Source organism: Dysidea avara, chromosome 4 (assembly GCF_963678975.1).
Source record: "Dysidea avara chromosome 4, odDysAvar1.4, whole genome shotgun sequence".
Classification (NCBI taxonomy): Eukaryota; Metazoa; Porifera; class Demospongiae; order Dictyoceratida; family Dysideidae; genus Dysidea; species Dysidea avara.
The window spans coordinates 23,458,705-23,485,844 of NC_089275.1; the positions used below are offsets into that span (position 1 = coordinate 23,458,705).

Genomic DNA, 27,140 nt, shown 5'->3' on the forward strand with positions numbered 1-27,140 from the left:
ATTGTCGAACAATTGGCCGTGGAAGTCTTCGAGGTTGTAAATTGGTTAGGGGCAGGTGGTTATCAGGGTTGAACAAGGCGCGAAGCATCGACAGCCCAAATTGCCTTGTTGGCCCACACAGGAAGCACTGCGAACCAAATAGATAGTATTTTAGTATCCATTACTGCGGTAAATTATTTGTGATAGTAACCGTAGTAGCGGCTGACCATCCAGGCGCTCCTTGTACAGGTAAACAAGGGAATTAGTGTCGTCAGCGCTTCGCGCCTTGTTCATCACCTGATAATCACCTGCCTTTAGCCAGAACAAATAATTTGCAGCATTAAAAGCTTTCATGGACTATTGTTTGACAATATCACTTAGTTCGAGCTTTCTTCATCGCTGAATTTCATGCAGTGCAGTTAGTGATTATTGAAATTGGCCCCATTCAAAATGGCGTCCGAAAAGTGGGCGTAGTTTTGGATAGTGTCTATTAACGTTGTTGCACTCGTACGTGAATTTATATCGTATAGCATTATAAACGCTTCATCATGTTCTTCCCAGTCATGTGTCCACAAATAAACCTCATCCCATCACATGACGTAAACTATAAGGGCAATTATTGTTTATTATTAGTACTTTACAATGATTAGGCCACTCCAATTGGTAATTATGTTTCTGGTCCTTTGAAAATCAGTTTTAGGTGCGGGCGGGCGGAATTCAGCAACAAAGCAACAATGAAGTGACTGCTCAATTAGAGTATTTTTGTGATTTACTGACTGTTCTATTAGAGTATATCGATCCGCACTATGTACTCTGCCCAATTTTCTTGCAGGTTTTCACTGATAAATACAAATTAACACTTAGATAGTTAGATTTAGCATACTTGTTGCAGCCCAACATTTGTTTCTGAAATCCAGGTTTTTCAAAAAGCTGATGCGGGCATTTTACCCATGTATTTCTGAAATTTCACATTCTCCAAAAAAGGATGCGGGCGGTGGACCAGAAACATAATTACCAATTGGAGTGGCCTTAGGTAATTATGGACTATATTTGAGAACACTTAAACTGAAAGTGGACAGTGACACAAAGTGGAAAGTGACCTCGGAAGTGACAAACTGAAGAATACGTAGCTAAACTAGTAAGAGGAAATGGAAACGAAACGTCTGTGTGTTAAAATCAGTAAGAACGGACTGATTATCATTAACATACTTGTCTTGGTAAGGCTTCAGTGCACGCGAGGTGCACTGTCTCATATACTTAATTGATTCTTTAGTGCTTTGGAGTAGCATCCTTGGGCATTGGAATATGGGCTGCAGTAAGTCATTTGTATTTGTGGTGGTTATTTGTGTGCGGTCACACGAGGATCATGTATAATTGATTGGTCGCTGGGTCTACCTGACGAGAACTATTCCTGGTATTAGCTCCTTTTTTCAGCCATTGGAAGATGCTATCCGCTTGCAGCTTCTTCCCTCACTCAGTGGACGTACTGCAGGTTCCACTACTGAACGTACCTTGGTTTCTCTTCCCTGTCGTTTTGGTGGCTTGGGTGTGGTTAATCCCACTACCATTTGTGATTCACAGTTTGCTGCTTCTCAACAGATTACTGCTCCATTGAAAGAACTAATCATTAAACAGTCTGTTTGTGCTCATCACCCTGATACTCGATCCATCAAGGCTCAGGTCCATCAGAGCAGGCGTATGGGACTAAGGAACATGCCCTGGAGATTAAGACGAGATTAAGAACAGTCTCTCTACACAACTTCAAAGAACTGTTGATTTGAATAGTGAACCTGGAGCCTCTTCATGGTTGTTAGCCCTGCCACTACAAGATCAAGGTTTCCATCTTACTAAACAGGAGTTCTGGGATGCGCTCCACCTGCGTTATGGTTGGAATTTACTGAATACTCCTAGTCACTGTGTTTGTGGTGCCAATTTTTCTACTAATCATGCCATGATATGTCGACATGGTGGCTTAACATTCGTACGTCATAATGATTTACGTGACATCAGAGCTGAGTTACTGTCTAAGGTTTGTAATGACGTTTCCATCGAGCCACCTCTTCAATCTCTCAGTGGAGAAGTGATTACTCCTCAGTCTGCCAACCAACAAGATGATGCCAGAGCTGATATTTATGCTCGTGGATTTTGGGGGCAGCGGCAAAGTGCCTTTTTTGATATAAGGGTGTTCCATCCAAATGGACAGAGCTGCCGCAACGCTTCTATTCCATCTGTATATAGACGTCATGAGCAACAGAAGAAGAGGGAATATGGTGACTGTGTCCGTGAGGTGGAGTTGGCATCTTTTACTCCTTTAGTTTTTTCAACAACTGGGGGTATGGGCAAGGAAGCAGTCACTTTTTATCGCCGTTTAGCTGATTTACTATCCAAACGCAACACCATGACCTACAGCAGCACTCTTGCGTGGCTTCGTTGCTTGTTATCATTTTCTCTTTTAAGATCTGCAACTATGTGCATCCGGGGAAGCTGTTCCATCTCTTACAGATCATCTGATGCTTCCCCAGAACTGGGCCTTGTTAGTGGCCCCAGAGACTTTTAAATATCCCCATTATTGTTTGTATAAGTTGTGTCCAGCACACATGCCTTTTGTGCTGGGGGTGGAGGCGGGAATAAACTTAGGGGCGTGGCTTGTCACAATAATGTGATAATTATTTAGCAAACAATCACAATCAGATTGGATTTTTCCACAAAGAAAATTCCCGTTCTTGCTGTGTCTTTGTATTGATAGGTCTAGGTAGGGTCCACAATTAAAAAAATGATAATCACAAAATTGTCCCCCTACTATTTCAACCTGTAGGGCATATCAAAGTATTTTTCTACATACCAATAAACCTTATTTATCTTTCTCCATACAACAAGAATCGCGATTGTTTTGTGCTGGAAATCGTGAAGAATTGCGCGCTCTCCCGATGAAGCATGGGTTCCTTCCCATACTTGGCATATATAGTCCAGGTCTATACCTGATTATAACCCACAGCAGAAATAAATCGATTTGCTACTGTGGATTCGGTATGGAGCTACTCTTTGCCGAAAATCGGCCAAAAATCACATATTTTTGGATTCGGAGCAACCCAGCAATCAACAAAAGGAGAGCCCACAAACCTTCACTATACATGCACAGCGCAAGTTTCATATGGATCTGAACTTTCCTTCCATCAAACTAAGCGGCATGAAATTTCTTCCTAGCGCGTATGAGACTAAATGGGAGGCGTGGCTGCAATAACTCCAAGTTTTAGTTTCTCCAGCAAGTGATTTAGGCTTCAATATTATGTTGTGACCACCTAATGGTATTAGTTTCCAACTAGAAATGGATCACATGTTTATGGATTGATTTTTCGTGTGCATTATGGCTATATATGGTTAGCTACATAGTGGTATAATCCAAGAAAATTTCACTAGTATTTTATCGACATCTGACTGCGACACCACTGATGAAGCTACTAGATTTAGGCGCAGTAAAACTTGGGTCCTGGCAGGGTTGTTTGCATGCAAGATCGAGATACTCTAATAGAACAGTCATATAAACAGTTGTGGTATTTTAACAGATTTGAAGCAGACAGCTGACAAAGAGTATTGCATATATATACTAGCTATATATTTTTAGTGCCAACAAAAATCATTTACATCAGTGGTATATAAGTTTAGCTAGTTTGTACTTAATTTCTTCTTAAAAGTAAAGGAGATATGTCCTCAATCTTATTTTTTTAACAATAGGCTGCAGGCAGTCACTCTGTGCTATGTTATATATATATGGGCCTTTAACAAACAAGAAATTTTAGGTTTTTCACCCATAGCTGAAGGATGTTACTTATTTTTGGCTTTATCGTGTGAAACCGAACCAAAGGTCCGTTGGATAACTGTTATACCAACAACCACAATGTACTGAGTGCTCTATAATATATGTATAACATGCACTTTGTAGAGCTGTCTATGTATGTGTATAGCCATTCCTGAATTTATGTGAGGTGTATTCATTGAAGAAAATTACATGTACTTTAGAAATTACATTTTAAATCACATTTAAGGAAATAGATCCGTAGTGGGAAGACATAGGCCATTGAAACTGAATGTTATACCGAGTATCATAAGTTCGTAAACTAATGACTCATTATAAAAAGGATATCTGTAGTAAATGTCTACATCTCACACATGCAATGTGTTACCAAATATATAGTCTATAGATCAACATAAAATTGCATGCACATCCTACAAGCAAAACAGAAATTTAAAAGCTTGCAAAATTAATTAAAATATAATTATATAGTTATGCATTTGTACCATTAAAATTATGTATTGTATTGTATTTATTACTGTGCACAGGGGCGTACGGAGGGGGGTTTCCAGGGGTTTCAAACCCCTTTGGATTTTACACAGTACTTGAAACATTAAGAAATTGAAACTTCAGGTTTTCAGAATCTGGAATTTATCATGGAACAGGACATATTTTAAACAGTTAAATAATAGTTAGTAACACTTATAGCATTGTTCTGAATTGTGAGTTTGGTGAAAAGATCAAGATACTCTAATAAAGCAGTCAGGAAATATGAACTACTCTAATATAACAGTCACTTAGCTGTAGTGGAAGGAAACCCCTTTTCAAAATTCCTGTGTACGCCCTTGGTGCCGAGCCTCCACCAGAGAGTATAATTAAAGAACAGGAAAATTATAATTTTGCACAATAGATTGATATTTCTACCATTAAAATTTGACAGCCAGTTTGTGTGATGAATTTTTGCTTAGCAGTATATGGACCTATACAAATCATTACAATTATTGAATGTACAAAACTTACAGTTATGAAGGTATAGCTAATTAATCAAAATTGTGTGTTGTGCCATTTAGTAGTGCAAGGTGGCCAATTCATACCAATATTTCTTTTTGAAATGCCCCTGCAGCTATTGTAGTGAATTGAAACTCTAGCAGCATAATTATTCTTATTACTTAATCTTGTCTATAAATATTGCCTCTGGGTATAGCCATGCACTCATAATGTGGATTCATTTACGGTGTACCCCAACCAGTAATCTGATACTGTTGAGGTTTCTTTCCAATTGCACTTTTACCCTGATATTTAATTCTTCCTGTTTATGGATTCCGCTTTCTTACTAAAGAGAACAGAATAGTTGATAGACTGGAGACTGTTTGCTTGACTGCTCTATTAGAGTATCTTGATCTTACATACAAACAACCCTGCCATTTTTGGTAGGACCCGAGTTTTACTATACCTAACTCTATGCTTCACCAGTTGTGTCTCAGTCAAATGTTGATAAAAATACTAGTGACATTTTACCTGGATTGTACCACTACATAGCTAATCATGTATAGCTATAATGCAAATGAAAAATCAATCCATAATTATGTGATCCATTTCTGGTTGGAAACTAACACCATTAGGTGGTCACAACATAATATTGAAACCTAAATCACTTGCTGGAGAAACTAAAACTTGGAGTTATTGCACCTCCCATTTTAGTCTCAGACACTCTAAGAAGAAATTTTATGCCGCTTAGTTTGATGGAAGGAAAGTTCAGATCCATATGAAACTTGCGCTGTGCATGAAGTGATAACCAAACTATATTGCTGTATAGTGAAGGTTTGTGGGCTTTCCTTTTGTTGATTGCTGGGTTGCTCCGAATCCAAAAATACGTGATTTTCGGCCGATTTTTGGCAAAGAGTAGCTCCGTACCGAATCTACAGTAGCAAATCGATTTATTTCTGCTGTGGGTTATAATCAGGTATATACCTGGACTATATATGCCAAGTATGGGAAGGAACCCATGCTTCATCTGGAGAGCATGCAATTCTTCACAATTTCCAGCACAAAACAATCGCGATTCCTGTCGTATGGAGAAAGATAAATAAGTTTTATTGGTACATAGAAAAAATACTTTGATACGCCCTTCAGGCTGAAATAGTAGGGAGGCAATTTCATGACTACCAATTTTTTTCATTGCGGACCCTAGGCTATATAGACTCTTACATGCAAATTCTGCAGCTTTCTTCATCCCGCTGCAGAAGCTGTAAAAGTGACCTGTTCTCAATTATTGGTTATTGTCAGTCAGGTGGAACTGCTCGTAATGCTTGAAGCTGATTAAGTGTTTTTGCATAATATAGCATTTCACCTAGCATGGCTGGTGTCAACAAACTTCTCAACATCCTGACTGAAAGGGTGAGGCCCAACCACTGCTGTGTTTATACCAATCACTTAGATTACCATGAAGGAAAACAATGTGCAATGTACTCAACCCAAGTCTCCAAAGACAGTTAGTACTCCTTTATGGTTTGATAACCAAGGTGTATCATGAAGTTATGATACAATACATCAGAGTTTGCCTTTGTATATAAGTGATTATGTCATTGATTGAATGCATCCAAACAATATCACTGGCAACTGAACTAACTTAAATTCTCAGCATTTCTCACTGAACTGCAAACGTGCAGTGCCTTCATGGGTTTAGAGAACTGTATGATACATTTCTTGCTAGGCCATTTGCGAACACGACCATCCTGAGCATTGCAAGTGTTTCACAATAATTATTGCACTTTTACAGCTGCTCATAATGTGTTACAAACCACAACACTTGTCATTACATCATATCTTCACAATATGCCCTTCTACAGGGTATATGGGAGTAGGATACTCTCCTCAGTATATATATATATATATATATATAATGAACTCTTGCTATTACATTACTACTATTATAGTATATATCCTACGTATATAATTATTGTGTTGTTTATTTAGAGTACTGATCGTGACTACCTGGACATTTCTGGAAACGATGACAGATATAACAATGCTGCAATCTTGTTGGCCATTGTTGGTTCCTTCATACTCATAGTGGGAAGTACAGGAATATTTGGGGTCTTCTGTGCTTCAAAATTGATTGGCCGAATATTGCTGGGATTTGTAAGGGAATGTTTATGTAATAACTGATATTAATTTTAGTTTGTCTGCATTTTAAGGTGTTGTCACCACATCCTGAATATTAGCTAATTGTAATATATACTATAATCCATACCTATTGTAGTTGTTTTTCTATTGTTGCCAGTTTAGCCAAGGAATCTGGCCAATCATAAGCTACATCATACGTTAATTTTATGCAGGATAGTTCAAACACAAGCCATCTTTAATATAGAATTTATTATTAGATTAGATACTGTACATTTATGTACAATATGACAAAATTTGTCATTCCCATCAATGGTAAATGTTGAGCCTGTAACTTCTTAAAACTATTGATGGATTAGGACTCAAAGCACAGGCTGTACCAGGTATTGGCAAGTGCAAAGAAATTTATCCGGTTGTTTCAGAACATCATTCTAAGAAAATATACTGCAGTTAACACAGCCCTCACGAGAGTCCAATTCAACCAAAATTAGCAGCAATGAAATCAAGTGTCAGAAGAAAATTCTAAAGCTGTATCACATGATCTTAAATCATATGATTCCTGTTTAAAAATGTGGGAGACTTGTATATAAAGAAAATAATCCTAACTAGCCAGTTCTGTTTGTACAGTATGTACGTAGGTACTATTATAACATTGTGTTATTTTATGGTGGTCTACTAATTGCACTTCAATATAAAGGTGGTAGCTAAACTAAATACGATGCTTGATATCCTTATTCATCCATGCCAAACTTCTTTTCTAACAAAGCTTTCTTCAAACTACAAACTATAAGCTCTTATTGATATTGTTAAGTTGCCCGGAGGCCTCGAAAAAAAAAATTGTCATTCATTGTCATTCATCTCTATGAACTCAGTAACATTGTTCCAATTAGTTAACAAAGTAGTTATGTATGTATAATGCTTTTAAGTAGCTATCAGAATTTGATATATTTGTCAACATTTTGTATTTTGAGTGTAGCTATATGAATGGTACTTTTGTCACTTTGATTTTTTATAGTATGGTGTTGGCATGTCTGCTATAATTTTGATTGCATCTGGTGGAGCAATTGCTGGCTATGTGCATAAGGATAAAGTAAGTATAACACATTATGAGTTATGTGTGTAATTTCTATAGCTATATGTAAAGTACACAAAAAATTGGAATTTTCTTCATGGACTTACCAGTGTCCTTCTTTGTGTCCCATTCATGTTTGCTGACAGTGAAAGGTGTCAATTTGGCAGTAGCACATGATGGCTTCCCTTTGTAATGTAAATTGTCCATAGTTTTCATAGTGGCTACTTTGATTGCATAGGTGCTTTTCAAATGGTTCTTGATTCATAATGCTGTGTAACGGGTTGAACATAGCTGACAATGAAGCGTAATGGATACTTCACTCAGTTTTCAGAAGATAATTGATAGCTGGGGTGCACTGCTCCATTTTTTCTCTCGATGCAGTATACATGGGTTCACCAGTCATAATAATTTTATTTTGCAAAAAAAGTTAACCAACAACTGCACGAAAACTTTCAAATTTTCAAATAGAATAGGGACCATAGCACATCGATAAAAAGTACTGAAACAAGTTGGAGTAGTGCATGATATTAAATCACAGTAAAACATTAAGAAGTGTTATATCCCTACTATGGAAATGCACAGTAGAGAAATAACACTTCTTATTGTTTTACTATCATGCACTGCAGTATGCCAAAAGGCATATGTCTGGCTGAAGAGACGTCAAACAGTGAAAAATCAAGCCTATAGCCTTAGCCATTATCAAGTTACACTTGTCTGAAGGCATCAGTCAGTTAGTTACTCAGTCAGTTAGTTACTCAGTCAGTAGAAGATTTCATTTTAAAATTTTGTTGCAAGTGTTTTGGGTTGATCTGAAAGCTTGTTTGGGCTTAGTTTTACTTAACCAATACTTCAGTGTCATCAGGGAAAAGTGAGGCTGGTTTTTGGGTGATGTTTTTTTATGGGCCATGCCCACACCTTTGTAGTCCCTACTATACAGTACTATTGTAAATGTACAATGCTTGCCAAGGGAAAATATTTTTGAGGTGCTGAGGTAAAAGGTTATAATACTATGTAACTAGTTAATGGAGGTATATAGATAGCAAATAGAAGATCAAGTAGTGAACAACCCAAGATAGAAGCAACAGAGAGATCTAATGGGAGGTAGCCTAATTTAGGAGTCTTGTTTAATTAAAATGGTACACATAGAATGCTTTGATCTTTAGGTCTATAGCCTAACTATAGCTAGTAGTGGGTAAAAATCATGCCACTGCATTGTTTCACAGTTGAAACGTACTATTCCAGATCTTTTCAAAAAGATCTGAAACCTTAACAAAGTAGTTATCTCTTTGTTCTTCTTTTTCTTGTTTTTTTAAGCCGACTAGTTTCTGGTAACTGGTGAAATACCCTAGAACCAGACTGCTGTGGTCAGGGTTACCACTGATAATCCATGCAAACTTTTCTATGGGATCTTAGAGAAATTTTTGAAAATGGCAGTTCTGAGATTGCATCTAGTATTGTCAGACAGAAATTGAAATGTTTCATGCTCTTTCAGTTCCCCAGCCAGATCCATCTAAGTCACACTTGGTACGTTTTACCACTCTCTGTACACATGCCAAATTAGGAAATTTTCCACATAGATTTAATCATATTTTTATGAATTAACCACCTTAAAGTGAAACTTAGAACAGACTTTCCCAGGAAAAAATATCTTGCAAGATTTGCAGTGCAAGATCCTTGCACTGTTCTTGCAAGAAACATGCACTAATCTTGCACTGAAAATGTCCCTTTTCTTGCAAGATTCACAGTTTGTAAGAATCTTACACTGAAAATGTCTCTTTTCTTGCAAGAATCTTGGAAACCTTACAAGATATTTTTCCCTGGATTATGCAACCTTTGTATCTCACATACAGACATCGAGTAGTGTACAAAGTTTTGATCACGTGGGGGTGTGGAAAGACAAACAACATGTATATACATACATACATACACATGTTTTTGAAAATAATTTCAGGAAACCAATTATGCACCTACAGCTGAATTGTGGCTGGCTGTGGGCACACGCCTGGTTTAAAAACTAAGAACCTTGGAAATCACCTTCTATAATATCCTCCATCACTGCCTGTTCCAACGAACTAAAAAAGTCTACCAAAGTACACATTTGAATCATGGCCATACTTGTGCACAATTTTTTTTACACTCTCCTCAATAATAAGGTGACCTTATTAAATTTGGGTGTTAGTAGACTGTACCAGCATATGCATATCAGCTGCAATATACAATCAATCTTTTTAATTTGTATATGAACGAGTATGTATGTATCTTCTGTTGTGGATGCAACAAGATCGTTAATAAATAAATAAATAAACAAATAATAAGGTTATGGGATAGATCTAATCAAAGAGATACATGATTGCCAAGACAATCATTGTATTGAAATCTCTGAGGTAACATTCTCCCATGCATTTGCTGCTATCAAATGCATATTGGTTTATTGGTAGATACTAGAGGTGCACCAATATAAATATCAGTATTAGTCGATATAAATATCAGTATTACCGATATCTCAATATAGTATTGTTACCGATATCTCAATATCAGTATTGTTACCGATATCTCAATATCAGTATTGGTCTTTTTAGCAGATATTTTACTTAAGTACTATAATTTCAATGCTCCATCTTGAAGCACTGTGGGTAAAGCGCAAGGCTTCAGATACTACCTGTTTTACAGTGGCCAAGGGTTTGATTCCCAAGTGAAGGTGTTTTTTCTTTGCTCAGACCATTTTCGTTGTACCTTTTCGCAAGTTTTTTTTTTGCATTTTGGCAACCACTTTTTTTTCTCAACATTTTAACATTTATTGTAGTGTCCATATTGAGAACCTTTTACGTTCAGATGTAACCCAATACTAATAAATATTGATATCATTATCAGAATCGGTAATTTTGTAGCTAATATATCGGTTATTGGTATATTGGTAAATCATATTGGTGCATCTCTGTACATAAATCTATATATTATATATGAAACATACATACATAATAATTATGTACTATGTATAAAGTGATATGTATAAACATTCGATAAATTTTTCAGGTTTTATTACATACTACATATTATCATTGTATAGCTTGAAGACACTCTCCATGATGATGCATACAGAACTTTGAATAGGACGGAACATAACAAAGATTACCTTCGTGCTTGGAATGATGCCCAGAAATCTGTAAGGATAGGTTACTGCCAATGACCTTGATATTACATAAACATAATGTGCTTCTATATTATTTCTACATTTATACTTCTGGTGTTCATATGTAACTTATATAAATCTTATTTGCATTCATTAGTTGGTGGTAATAAGTGGCAAAACCAGACTTCTGCTTTACCACCTTTACCCTTCCTACATGTCCCTAGTGGGAAGAAACATGGCGCTTTTTGCACCATGTTTCTAGCAGTCAAGGCTCAGCCATTCTTTCAGTTTTACAGAAGTTCACTAATGATGAATTAAACCCTCTAACAGACAAATGTAAGAAATCATTACAATAAAAGGTGCTTAAATAACACGTGGAGTGCAAATTTAATCTGTACCTGAATTATGGCTACTTACAGGGACAGATCTAGGATTCCAAAACGGGGGTGCTAAGCTAGGGGCATCTATATTGGAAGCTAAGAAAAGTGGCAACTGGTTGATACAGCTACAATGTGTGAAGCACGCTCAGCATGCATGCAGAGTATGCTTTATCTAGTAAGGTCTGGGGTATGTCCTCACAGGAAAATTTTGCTTTTTGAAATCAAATTTGGCAAAAAAATTTGACTGAACTTTATAATAAGCATTACATGTGAGCCACTTTAGCTATTGAAATGAAATCATTCTAGCAGTGGTAACTAGCCTTCATAATTCATAAAGAACACAGCATAAATGTTGCAATATGGTTTGAGTTCAAAGTTAAAGTTCAATGGGTCTAGGAGTTGGTCTTTATATTCTTTATAGTTTTATTGATAGATGTTTTATTAGAATAGTTGACTGTTTTATTAGAGAGAATTTTGATGTTTAGTAATTTTACCCCTGAAATATCCCTCTTGTTGATTCCTAGAAAAAAGTAGCTCTTTTCTTCTCATTCTTTTCCATTGCCCATGTATGCTTTAGATGTAATTGCACCTGTACTGTAGCTTCTACTATTTGCACATAGTAAAATTTTGAACAGGGGAGGATACTTCAGCCACCCATGCACCTCCTAATCTGCCCTTGATTTGTATGGGATAAAATAGGAAATACATTGCACATCAGCCTTCAGGTGATGATTCCTCTTGTTTATGTACTTTTCATTGTAACAGTCCCTACTAGTATATACATTTTAAGTTTGTATATATAATTGTTGGTAAGTCCAAGATACCGTATTAAAAGCTAGGAACAATACTATTGGACTATTATTAGCAAAGTCATGCTGGCTTTAATTGCAGGAGTTTATATATAATTAATGACGCACACAGTGGAAGTCAGTTTACAATTTATTGTCTTTATAGGTACACTGCTGTGGAGTTGAGTCATTTGAGGATTGGCTGCCTGTACAATGGCGTAATGATACTGTTGGCGTAATACCTGTATCCTGTTGTGCTAAAATTAATGGGTGCTCAGGTGAATATATTGTTCCAGGTGAAGAGATAGTGTGGAGACAGGTAAGTACTATTGTTGTACCAGGGGCCTATCCAGGATTTATCCAAGGGAGTTTCCAGATTTGGTAGCGAGTTATTGATGCAGGGACAGCACCCTAAATTTTGAACATCAAATACTTCAAAATTTGCTAGTTCATGCTCTATATATTAACACCATACAAACTATGATCTTAAATATATGCTTGGTTGCTTAGCTCCCTTTAAGTCCTATCAATTATGGTGTTAATATGGCTGCATGGTCAGGAGTACTGTAGTGAACTATATCCAAATTCTCCAGTTTATAGAACTCACAATTTGATGCTTCAAGCTAGTTAAACATTTACATTATTTTAAATAGTGTCATTACATTATTTTTAAATAAAATTATATCTTCAAATCCGTTATGAATGTTCTATTAGAGTACTCTATTACATCTGACTGCTCTATTAGAGTATCTCAAACTTTATTAATGTTTTTCCTTGTATAGTTAAACTTATACTCTTGTTCTCCCTAACACCCTTTTGTGCAAGGTTCCTATTACATGCACTACATGTAGCTCTGCTCTATTCCCATCTTTATGTATATTTGTGCAGCCAAGCTATGATGGTTTGGCGCTCTAGCTGCAAGCCCACAAGTTCAAATTTTGAAGGGATTTCCGGAACCCCAGGAAAACCCTAAATACACCTATGACAAGATTCAAGGTAATGGGATATTGGTACTGTGTAAAATTAAGGGCACATACTTATACAATTGACTAGTTTACGTACTCATAGCTGCCATGTGGTGGATAAAATTGCTCTAACAAAACATGCAATTTTGACATGCCTATTTCCTGAAGGGACATGCCCAAAGAGAGGTTCCCTTTCTGTCCTTTGTGCACCATTGTAGGCTCAATATGTAAACTCATTGTGCATTTTAAAAACTGATTAGCATTAACATCATTGGAGCCTTTTCTCAACCGCCTCCTTGAAGGCCACACCTTTTTACACAGCTGAGTGTAGATGTTATAGTAGCGAAAGTTTTAGAGAAACTCTTGTGGAAAGTTATACAAGCATTGAAAATTGGATTGTGGATAATAACTTAAACCGTTGTAGTTGGACATAATTCAGAGAAATAGGTAAATACAGACTGGAGTCATCATGTAAAAATCAGATACATATAACAACATACAATTATTCATTAACAAAATAACAATGTTTTGCTTATGGAAGTACTATGTACTATGTGGTAAATGTTGTTGTAGGGTTGTGCTGATGCCATTATTGATAAAGTATCTGACCAGATAGGAGCAGTGGCTGGTTTTTCTATTGCCATTTTGATCTTGATGGTAAGAAATGTGTTTGTGTACATATTGTAGCTATGACTGTAGGTTATAATCAAAATAAATAAACACAATGGGGATGACTGAATCTGACCCATTTTTTAAAATAAAACTGAGGTATATGCAAGGAGATACATTTTCAGCAGTCCACCAGTGTATCTTAACAAAACAGGGTAAGTTTTATAATCAACAAACAGTTAGTGGGTGTGGCTACATGTAAGTCTACAGGCAGCAAAACATGTATCCTATATACAAGTGAGCATGGCTTTAGCACACCTACAAATTTCAACACACCATACTGATAAGTGGGCGTGACTCCACATATGCCTAAAGACTATATTACACATTCCTAATAAGAGGGTGTGGCTCACTATTTAATAGGCTGGCTTGCTGCAAGGCTAGACTATGATATACTATAGCAATCAATTAGTGGACATGGGTTCATGTAGGTGGAAATTGCTAGGTTTTTTTTTGTTGATTTGTGATTGCTAGCTGAAGGGTGTACATGATTTTTGCTAGAGGCATCACTTCACCTACCTGTACACCACTACCCCTTACTGGGATTACTAAGGGATTTTGGCCTGATTTAATCTAAATTCTACCCCACTAGTTGAGCATTTTACCATTCAAATTTTTTTGACATGCACAAGGATTAGTTGATGGTAGTTTACTTGCATGTAAACTTGTGCATACCATTCTACAAGTAGTCCATTTCCAGTGCAATAACATTGTGTAGTGACATGTACTCCTAGAAATGGAAGCTATACTGTGCTTGACTGATTGCTGCTTTGCCATGAAGGATAAAAGTAACACAATAGCACATGTATTGTATGGCTATCAATACGCCAAAAGATTCTTATTATGTGAATTCTAAGCATTTCTGTGAAAGAACACTTTTCTGCTACACTTGACAAAACACATTAGTTAGGCAAGCAGGCGTGGTAGAAAATTCTGTCAAATGTTTATAAAAAAAATTCTGTGGCAATTTGACGAAAATGTTGCAGGTAAATCTTTTGGGCTTGCAACCAATACTGCCAAAATAATCAGACAGGAAATCAAGGCAGGTTTTTTGGTGATATTTTATCATTGGCCATGCCCAAACCTTCATCATCTCTACTATACAATACAATAACAGTACTATTGCACTGTATGATAGACTGCAGCACAACTGATAAATGGACGTGGCTCCCGGTATGCTTACAGACCTAGACAGTAACACGCAACCCTAATTTAATGAGCATGGCTCACAATAGAAACTGGGCTGCTGCAGGATTAGAATATAATGTGTTACTTTAAACATTGTCAAACTAAAAAGTTATTATGGATCAGACCTGATGATCCAGACAAAATGATTCAAATGAATCAAATACATTCAAGATATAAAACTCAAGATTCAGATACTAAATATGAAGAGATTCTGAGTTATAGTTGAACTTCCTTGTTTATTTTTTCTTTCATGTCCATTTAATGACTACTGCCAAGTACCTCAGTGCAAGGCAAAGAATCTCTGGTTCTATTCAACCAAATGTATGCCTGCAATGGATGGAAATGGATACCTCCATGAATACATAAATCATGATGTCTGCACTAATTAATCTGCATCTTTATTTTAATAAAAAAAGCTTCAACTTCTAGTATATGTATCTACAAAAACAAGTAGCTGAATAACACTACACAACAACTTATGTCCCATTGCCCAGGCTTCATACCCAGGTGGGTTGCAGGCACAAGTGATTAACCCAGCACTTTGTAGCGAGCTTATACACAGTCACTACTGGACAAGCTGCCATGTAGTAATCTATATAACTCTACACACTAACTTGTAGTTTTGGTTTAGGTATCATACCCAGGTGGGTTGTAATGGGATGGGCAAATTGCCTAGATCTCTTCAAGCAAATACAATAATTGAAGGGCTATGGTTACCAATGTGTACTTCGTCACCATGTCAGACAGTGAAGCAACTATCTTACCTTGCTTGTAATCATTGTGTTGAAGAGATACACAAAAGACTAGTGATCACCCATGTGTTCGCTTTGCATTGTGTTTACATGGGTGTTGTGTTATAATTTTTGATTACAGTTGTTTTATACTGAGGTGTATGATAATTGTTGCATGGTAGCTAGCAATAAGGCTAATGGACTGCTGCTATATGATCACCAACTTTGTACTAACAGTAGTTACATGGTGATGAAGGCTCTATCATTATGTGCATTAAATTTGTTATGAGCACATATGTGTTATTAAATCCTTCCACATGATGTCACCTTTATGATGAATGTTCTATTAGAGTAGTTTGACTGTTATATTTGACTGTTTTATTAGAGCATCTCAATGATTTAAAGATGTTCTTCCTTATAGTTTCATGTATGCTCACTTTATCTTATAAGTTTCATGTTAGCTGTGTTGTGCTGTGCTGCACTGTTCTTTTTCTTGTTGTGTATTTTAGTGCTGCCAAACTTCACTAGTTCAGTGTTCCAGCTCCTAACCTACAATTTCAAATTTCAGAGAGGGGTTCCAGAACCCAAGGAAACCTGCTCCCTATGCTTTTATAAACATTTCTATGCCATAGTATCCCATGTATGCACCACTAATCATTATAATTCCCTCAGGGTTGTGTGTGTTTCCATGTATTTTCATCTGCTGCACAATATTTATAGCAAGCCAGTATGGCATGGTTTGCATGAAAGCAACTAACATTGGGATTTTGAAGTTGTTATGTGCAATGTTGAATTTCATTAACACTGCTGTACATTTAAACTGTTTATTTCCTTTCAGTATAACTACAGTATGTAATATTATTACTCACAGATAATTGCTGTAGTGATGGCATTCACAGTAATGCGCATCAAGGATGGTGACACTTACGAAATGGTCTAAAAGTAACAGCTGAACTTGTTATGATAATTGTAAATTTTGTGTACTTTTTAGTATCAATTACATAATGTGACTGTCTCCGCAAAACTCTGCCTAGTTCACAAAACTTCTGAATTTCTTTTTTTCTTTACCCTCAGCATTATCTACAGTGTTCAAGGAATGGATCAACAAAGTTTCAGCTTATTGTGGTGAGTAGTTTTGGAATTATAGTGCTAGACAGAAGGAAGAGCAATTATACTGAAAATAAACTACAGGTGCTTACATTTGCAGCTTTTAGTATACAGCATTGGTATTTAGCTTAAAAAGTTTACCATGCACGGATTGGCAAATCAACAAAGGTATGGTTTTACCCCTGTAGTCACTTGCGCCATACATGTATGAAATTTATTGAAGAAATGACAATGATCTTGTTTACTTTTTCTGCCAGCGCATGGGACATTCATACCATTGGGGCTATTTCAAACTCTCCTTTAGCAGGCAAATAAAAATGATTTATAGGTTTAATTGCTTAGTGACTGGCTTCCTGGAGTAATGGTTTCATTAAAAGTTGCATATCATATCAAAAATAGTCCATTGGATTCAGAATCTAATAAAATAAAATAAATTTACAAATTTTAGTGGAATTCCGCATTTCAGCTGACACGGTAAGCTCAAATCCCACTAAACTGAGCACTGGGAAATACAGTTTTTGTTTATATAGGCTTATACAATCAAGAACACAACCACGTGCACTATGAACAAAATCACTCACGTGGATGCTTTCTTGAAGCAACACTCCGTATATTTCATCTTTGAACTAAAATGACGGATACTAACCCAGTAAATCTTAGTTAAATTCATTCAAAATATCAAAGAATAATTCATATATATGGTATTCCAGGCCATATATTCTAATTAAACTGATTAGTTTAGGTTGAATTCCAATAGTCTGGGTAACCGCTAAATCCCACAATACATTACGCATTGGGAGAAAAGATAACCAATTTCAGAAATTGTGAAATGACGGTTATATGCTCTACAGCTAGAGCCACGAAAACAAGGTGGAGTATTCCTTAGAGGTATGTGAGTTATTAAAAGACCATATTTTCTGGGTACCATCATGTAATGTTGCTAGCTATTTGAAAGTACAGGAAAATCTCTATCATTTTGCAACTCTTTATGCGTTTTATGCAATTTAGGGGTGTGTACTTTCACTGCTAATGTATTGCTAATGTCCCAAAACTTTTTGACGTGTCTCTTTTCACATGCATAATTTCACCAATATTTTGTTTTTCTCAAAATGCATGGTAAACTAGGCTGGAGACAGTTACACATGTAGTATACACTAACTAGCTTTTGAAATGCATAACATCATGTATGAGTATAAACATTGTACTTGATCTTGCTCATAAAAACATATGTATAATGCACTGATGTGCCTTTACCCTATTTGGTAACATACATCCAAATCTCATAGTTTGTTTCACTTAGAATTTCTCCATTTTCAGCAAATGGAGGAGGAAGAAATAGTATAAACATAATAAGCATTACATATGTAAATGTGTACATATATATATAGCTACATATTACAGGTACAAAGAGGCACAACTATTAAGCAAATATAAGATAGAGTTTTGTCAAGCATGTGTGAGTCTGTATTACACTAGAATGCACTGGGGTCTGGCATGTAAAGTCAAGTGTACATGGTTATTTGTTACTGCAAAGGTCGTCAGGATAAAATGTATCAAGTGCATATATCCCAGTATCTCCAGATCACAGTAGTAGTGACTACCGACATATGCAGGAGAATTGTGTCCTGGATATTTGTTTGGCACAGGAACAATTGTAATAGGAATAGTGGTCATAATCATCACTAAGACCAACCACATAGGTGCAAATGTGCTTACAAAGACTGCCAGATGTTATAGATATTCCATCAACGTATATGTCGTCAAGTGTCCTTGATGTGGTTATTAGGTGTATATGTTAAATTTTGTATTCCCTGTGCAATTGCATATGGATAGAAACCATCCATGCTTCCCTTCTGATAACCCTTCACTTTTCCACATATCTACTGTAGCTGGTGGAGAGAGTGGAGGAATGAGTTGGATGACAACCTGTAGCCAAGAGGATCCAGGTGAGCTGGAATCAAATCCATACCTGCTGCAACCAATAGCTGCAACAGTGTGACCCGAAATAGCCACTGCCTATTATAATGGTATAACATGAAGTCATCATCTTGTTACTCAAGTATTGCAGCCACACAGCTAATGCTTCTAATCACTTCACTAGCTAGTTGTTTATGCTTCATCAGCATTGTTGGCTGCCAGTTTGTCTAGTGCTGATTCGACTTCTCAGCTGGGAATGTCTTCTGCAATTATCAATGTTATGCATATAGTGAGTGACATCATGACTGAAGATAATGTTTTTATTGTAACAAACAGTTTTTTGCTTGGCTGGTATAGCTAATAGAAGTGCTGTCCCACTATATAGGGACCTATATGGGATATGTGGAGTGGGGTAAGATTTTTATCTAAGAATTACTCTGGTAACCATTAAGGCCAGCTCAGCAATGGATTAGAAGCACAAAAATTTCAACTGCCTGACACTGCATTTACAAAAAAAATTATTTATTAGCCCTTCCCAATAACGATAGCACATCCAGTAAAAATTGAATATTTTATTAGTCGTGTCTGATTAGTGTCTATATTTACATTATTGTGCTTCATTTGCTACTGACTCAAACGAGACATCAATGAGGCCAAAAAATGATAAGAAGAGTATATTGAGGTAATAAAGTAGACCTCGGCCATGTTTGGCATAGTATATACCTACTTGATACAGACACTACATTGAGGTGGTGTCAGTATTGGAAGCTAGTGCATGGTTGCTACACTTTGTTATATTTCTAACTACTGTAATTGTCTTGGTGAGTTTTAATGGCTTTAGTGCACATGAGGTGCACTGCCTCTTAATTCATACAGTTTACACTTAACTGATGCTCTTTTTTCTGGAATAGCATCATTGGGCATCAGAATATAGACTAATTTATTTTTGTGGTGTGTCACAGCTGGGTTGTTTATGTGTGGTCACATGAGCTTGTATGCTCAGCAAGCATAAATTCAAATACACCTGATGCCTATTTACAATTAATAACTAGTTAGTGCCTACTAGTATAGCAATGAGAAAAACGTTTGCTAAGTAAGTACATAGGTATCCATGTTGTGTGTTAGTAGCCATATTGTTGGCACCTCAGAAACAGCTGTTGCTGTATTATATGGCTTCATTGATTCTTTTATTATTGAAAGTGCCAAGCATGCATCTAGGCAAATTAGTTGCCACAACACATCAATAAAATAATGAGTACCTTACTTGGCACTTTCAATATTATAATTAGATCAGGCCATGCAAAGTAAATTATATGTTTCTGGTCCTACCAATTCCCCAAAATTGGCCAGGTGACCAGGCTTGTTTTTAAAAAAAAATTTTGACTACATTTGACATAACAGCAGTACATGGGAAAAGCAAAGTTAATGTATAACGTTGGTTCATCTTTATAAGAAAAAAGTGTTTCCAAGACATGAAAATCTTCAACAGGTATAAAATATTATAATTAAGTTATTGTACGGTAATTGTGCAATTAATTCAGCAAAAAAATGACAGACACAACATGGTATGCTATACCACAAGTGTTACACAATATCATTCATATTGACATTATAAGTGTTTGCAGCTAATGACCATTGTGAAGTTTATAATATTGTCCCAGAAAACAAACGTAGCAGCTATGTGCATAATAACTGGATTTAAGTGCCATGTACATACAACATCTCAAACCCAAATTAATAATAATGTTGAAGTTGTAATGTGTAGCTACAACAAAATAGATTACTTGTTTGTTTGTTTGTTACAATTGTGACAGCTGATGTAAGTTATGATGGCATTCAATTGTTGCATGTCTATATTGCATTGTATTAACAGCCAATGACTGAAACAGTATAGCAGCTGCATAATATAAGTGTTTTAAACTGCATATTATTTTCCTTTTGGAGGTATAACTCCATTATGAGTTGTATCCCCTAACAGATAATTGCTGTAGTAATGGCAAACGTAGTAGTGGGCCTGGTAGTGGCATTAACAAGAAGATATACAAATGCCTATAACCAACAAATGGACTTAACAAAATAACAAAGCATATTACCATGATTTTTTGTAGTGTAATAAGTAGCATACACCTGCTACTGGCTGCTAACATTATTTTGAAATGCAAAATATTCAACTTGTAGTTGATCATGTGCCATAATGTATCATTGTCTATTAACTAGGCTTTATTATGAAAGAATACAATGATGGACGTTTTCATAGTGAAGATATAAGTGTATGGGGTATGCCTCCCACAGGAGCTCCCTGCCCTTCCCAGATAGAGATATTTATTGTAGTTTTGAGCAAGCAATATGCATGTCAATTTATCAATACTACATGGCAGGCTACTGCATATAGGTACAACTACATACTGTAGAATTGAAAGCAGATACAGTACAAGATATATTTGTGTCAAGCATGCATATGTGATTCTAACTAACTATCTACACTACTACAAGACAGGTCTGGGGTGAAAAGTCAGCTTGTTACTGCACATATAGTTGAAGTTGTTCAACTGCAACACCTTCATCAGACAGAGGTTGATCACGGCATATCCTCACTTCAATATCTCCAGTTTGCTTTGTAGGAAGTTGACGAAAGAACCAAGGTTCACCAGTTTGGTAGCAGCAGCTGTTCTCAGATGAGCAACCTTTTCCATCCCACAAAGGGTCATCAGGATAAAACCTCGTATTTACATGACTCCCAGTAGCACCTGATTCACAGTAATAATGGGTGCCAACATATGCAGGAGGATTATGTCCAGGATATTTAGCACAGGGGCAAGTGTAACCACCTATTGAGTAGTCATAGTCATCACTTACACCGACTGCATAAGTCCAGATGTGCTTACGAGGGCTGCCAGATGTTATAGATATTCCATCAACATATACACCGTCAAGTGTCCTTGATGTAGTTATTGAAGGTGTATATATTAGTTTTTGTATACCTTGTGCAAGTGCATATGGATAAAAACTATCCATGCTTCCCTTCTGATAACCCTTCACTTTTCCACATATCCTACTGTAGCTAGTGGAGAGAGTTGAGAAATGAGCTGGATGACAACCTGCAGCCTGGTTTCCTGTACAGTAGGACTTGTAGTTGACATTGTTGTTCCACCCTTTAGGACAGACATCTCCTCTCTTAGTATCAAGATCAGCAATCCTCATCCACCCACCCTTCACACCACCACACTCTATCTCCATGTCACAGTAGGCAAAGAAGAGGCTAGTAGTCTTGATAACATAGTAACCAGACTTTCCATGGCTCTCAGGATTATTTTTGTATATGTCAGCACAAGAGGATCCAGGTGAGCTGACATCAAATCCATATCTGCTGCACTCAATAGCTGCAACAGTGTGACCCAAAATAGCCACTACTATAGCAGTATAGCATAAAGTGACCATCTTGTTACTCAAGTACTGCAGCTACAAAGCTAGTGCTGCTCAACATTGTATTTATACTCACCAGTTGTCATGCTTTATCAGCATTTCTGGTGCCAGTCTGTCTAGTGCTGATTCAACATCTCAGGCAGGAAAATCTTGTGCAACTACGTAATGTAGCAGCCACAATAGTTTGATTACATTATACACAACACTACACACAGTAACCTAAGCCTAACCTGTTTTCAAACAATTGGCTGACATGGTTATTTTTGCAAACTGAGTTAATAATGATAGTTGAGGACTTTGACAATGCAATCTTGATACAGTCCAGCATTTGTAGACAATATATAGCACACTAGATAGAAAGTGTAGCATATAATTAGATTTAGCTGTGCTTCACTGATTAGTGCCTACATGCTATCACTGATTGCTACTAAAAGGTGCCAGATTGTTTACTAATGTTCCAGGAATTTTACAGTGACACATCATTGATAGGCCACAAAAGTGCAGAGTCAGCCAAATTGGCCTTGGTATACAGATGTCAAGAAGAACTCCTCAACTGAGACAGTATAATGAGATGATCAATGTGGTTTTATTGAAGAAGTGCATAATGACTTACTGAAGTCTCACTGGAACTATACATTAAATGATTTTCATCAGTGTCTGTGTGTATATACTTTGCCCCACATTATGTCATTGTCGTTGTCTATTCAATTATATAATTTTTGTAGACATGCAAACATGTTCCCTCATCACATCACAATTGGCTCATGAAAGAGCATCTAATTCTAAGCCTTCTACTTGCGATCATTAATAGAAGGCTTAAGTTTCTTATATTTTTAATGGGAATCTTGATTTTTGACTGCCAGTGGTACTGGTAATGACTTGTCTGCCCAGTGTGGAAATCCAATGAAGAACAGAAGATCAAATATTGGCCTTACCTCCTGTAACTATTAGCCTCAAGTACACACAGTTTTTAGTGCCTACTAGCCTAGCTATGACAAAAAAGTGCTTGTAATATTTTGCAAAATGAGATGCATGTACAGTACCTAGCTATTGCAAGTATATGTAGTTAAGAGACAGTGATGCTAGCAACCCATGTAGCACCCAGCATTATTGCATAGGTACTTCTGATAAAAAAGAATCAATGAAGCATTGAAAAAGAAGTGCCTACATATTGGACACTATATGGCTGCTAACATCATAACTACATGAGGGAACTACTGTGCTGTTACTATGATCAGCAACTTTCTGAATACAGCTATATAGTGGTTCTCCATCAATTATATACATGCCGCAATATATCTTGCTTAACACTTTCAATATATATATATATATATATATATATATATATATATATATATATATATATATATTAAATCTAATATAAGGATATATAGTAAAATAATGTATAAAAACAGCCAATTACAGAATCAATGTATCTAAGGCTCTAAACTATAGTATGAAAATGTTGACCTGATTACTGAGAAAACAACTAAAAGTATAAAGTGGGTTTTCTCAAGAAATAATGGGTTCAGCCAACCAGATGATTAGTGATTACAGTGAAGATTTGAAGAGCAGACATGTGTGGTTTGGCTCCATTACAGGTTCAGAAAATGACTGTACCAGACTATACCAGACACTTTTATGGTTTTCCATAGAAAATGACTGTACCAGACACTTTTATGGTTTTCCATAGAAAATGTATGGTGTAAATATTAATTGGTCATAAACAATTATGTTTTCTGAAGTGAAAAAATTTAACCTAAGCTTTAGCTTTGCAGCACGTAAGGTATTGCAGTGAGTGTATTATCAGAGTGATTGTCTGCTCTTTTAAAAATCTCAATGGCTTATGAAAATTAATTCCTTTGTAGCTGGCTGTAGGGAGAATGCTTCTGTATCCCTTTTAAATCTGTCTTGATGCATGGAGCTAGCAATAATAACACAATTTCTCTGTACATGGTTTGTACAGCACCAGCATGTAACTCGAAATTAAGTGTAAAGTTGGCATTACTCCAAATGCTCCATACATTATGTCGTACTATTTTTTCAGGTAGACACTGTAGACCAAAGACAGTGACAGATAAGTAAGCCTGTATGATAGTGTTGATATCAAAAGTCATTATATAAAAAAGTCAAAAACATATATAGTTAGGGATCATTCATTATTTTCAGCATTTTTGCAAGGATACAGAGAATATGCTAGGGGGGAGGGAGTAAAATTCATCTTTTTTACAAAATGTTGGTTTTAGTAGCACCACATAACTAAAGTATAATCACAATAATAAAGTAAAGTGTTTGATAAGGTGGTGAAAGCTGAGTTGCAGCTGGACACTAAATGACTGCTGTTTCAGGAGCTAGTCAAGCAAGGCTATATTCTATAAATAATCAACATGCTTTCAAATGCCTATGTTAATTCTGACGATTAGCAGGTGCAGGAAGAAACTTAATGCTGGTCATACAATAGCTATCACATCATCATTTTTATAGTACACTTTTGGGTAGGAGGGAGGGTGTAAGCAAAAAGAGTACTCTCTGTACGCTTGTGAAAAAGCTGAAAATTATTATGGATGATTCCTTAATATAGTTGTAAAAACATGCTTTTATAGAGTTTAATACAACTCCATCCCTATGCAAAATTGCTGGTAGATCCTCTGGAGTTAAGAATAAAGTATGAGATGATTGCAAGCAAGCAAGCAAGCTTTAAGTATACTATTTATATAGAACCAGGAATGAAAGTCATCCATTCTTCCATTGCTTTAATAATATTAAACAGTGAACTGTGCACATACAGGGGTGGTGGTCCTGGTGGAGCAGGAAAGACCTGCTATACCACCCCACCTTTGCAGGGGAAACTTTGGCAAGAATCATCTTTGGCAATGAAAGTTATAAAATGAATTTGAAGTATAAACATACCCTATTGTGCACTGCATGAACACATACTGTATAGCATCAAAACAGACATATACATCAGTATTTGGTGTTAAGAGTTATACTCTCTAGTTTGTGGATACCATACCATTTCACTAATGATTTCACTAATGCTAGCATTGTGAAGATTTGCTGTATTGTTGTGATGCTTTTGTTGGACGCATTTTGACAATTGATACAAGTTACCATATACAGCTTTATTGGCAGGAAATAATCACATTTGCTCTGGTTGTAGGCTACTAGTTGTTGTTCCTTTTAAACAAGTTACTCCAATTGTAGGCTATTATTAGTTGTTGGTCTCTGTAAACAAGTTATTCCAGTTTTAGGCTATACCAGTTCTCTGTAAACAGGTTGTTGAAGGTGATACCAATTGTTACCAAGTTACTCCAGCTGTAGTCATCAAGCTGTAAACACCACCAGATCAGACTAATGGAGGCTCCAATCAACTATGCGGTAAGTGACCAGTCATCTAATGGATCATCTGATGACATCTTCTCTGATGTGCCATTGTTTGCTACCTGCCTGAAAATGTTCCTGTTACTACTAGCGGTCCCCACTATTGTAATACCAGCTTCAGTGATCATACATGTCATATGGAAGAATGAGAGATTACACAAAAATATTATTTCTTTTCGGTCAACCTACTGGTCAATGATATAGCCACCACCCCGAGATATGTGTACAAAATATTATTGATGATCTTATATTTGCTTGACTTGAAAATACCACATAATGTCATCTTATTATAGTGCTAGACAGTAGGAAGAGCAGTTATACTGATAATGAACTAAAGGTGGTTACATTTGCAACCGCAACTTCCTTTTAGTCTACAGCATTGGTATTTAGCTTAAACTTTACCATGCATGGATTGGCAAATTAACGAAGGTATGGTTTTACCTCTGTAGTCACTTGTATGAAAGTGGTTTTATTGAAGAAATGACAACGACTTTGTTTACATTTACTGCACTATAAACAAACGCATGGGACATGCATATCATTGGGGATATAGAAAGATTTTCAAACTCTCCTTGAGCAGGAAAACAAAATGGTGTATAGGTTTAATTGCTTAGAGGTTGGCTTTCCTGGAGTAATGGCTTCATTAAAGTTGCATACTGTCTCTTTTTCCATGCGTAAATTCACCAATATTTTCATTTTTCTCAAAATGCATGATTGTGTAAACTAGGCAGGAGACAGTCACACATGTAGTATACACTAACTAGCTTTTGAAATGCATAACACCTAATTATAAAAATTGTACTTGATCTTGTTGATGAAAACATATAATAATGTACTGATGCGCCTATTTGGTAGCATACATCCAATCTCATTGTTTGTTTCACTTAGAATTTCTCCATTTACAGCAAATGGAGGAGAAAGAAATGCGGACGGTATAATCAGTTATCACAATGTCAATGTGTATAGCAGATAGTTTTGTCAAGCATGTGTGAGTCTATATTACACTACTACATCACAATGCACTAAGGTCTGGCATGTAAAGTCAAGTGTGGTCATTCATTACTGCAAGGGTCATCAGGATAAAATGTATCAAGCGCATATATCCCAGTATCTCCAGATTCACAGTAGTAGTGACTGCTGACTTGTACAGAAGATTATGTCCAGGATATATTAGCACAGGGACAATTGTAATAGGAATAGTAGACATAATCATCACTAAGGCCAACCGCATAGGTCCAGATGTGCTTACGAGGGCTGCCAGATGTTATGGATATTCCATCAACACATACACCATCAAATATCCTTGATGTAGTTATTGAAGGTGTATATATTAATTTTTGTATTCCCAGCGCAATTGTATATGGATGGAAACCATCCATTCTTTCCTTCTGATAACTCCATACCTACTGTAGCTGGTGGAGAGAGTGGAGAAATGAGTTGGATGACAACCTGCAGACAAGAGGATCCAGGTGAGCTGACATCAAATCCATACCTTAG

At 36.4% G+C, this 27,140-nt stretch overlaps 1 protein-coding gene across 1 annotated transcript; it reads left to right on the forward strand.

Moving 5' to 3' along the window:
• The first annotated feature begins 1,719 nt into the window (after nt 1-1,719).
• Nucleotides 1,720-18,180, forward strand: LOC136254434 (tetraspanin-6-like). The gene is made up of 7 exons (XM_066047127.1): nt 1,720-2,266; nt 6,746-6,910; nt 7,908-7,982; nt 11,032-11,127; nt 12,429-12,581; nt 13,801-13,884; nt 16,687-18,180. The coding sequence occupies exons 1-7, from the start codon at nt 1,931-1,933 to the stop codon at nt 16,753-16,755; spliced, it is 978 nt and encodes a 325-aa protein (XP_065903199.1). The 5' UTR covers nt 1,720-1,930; the 3' UTR covers nt 16,756-18,180.
• The last annotated feature ends 8,960 nt before the right edge of the window (nt 18,181-27,140 follow it).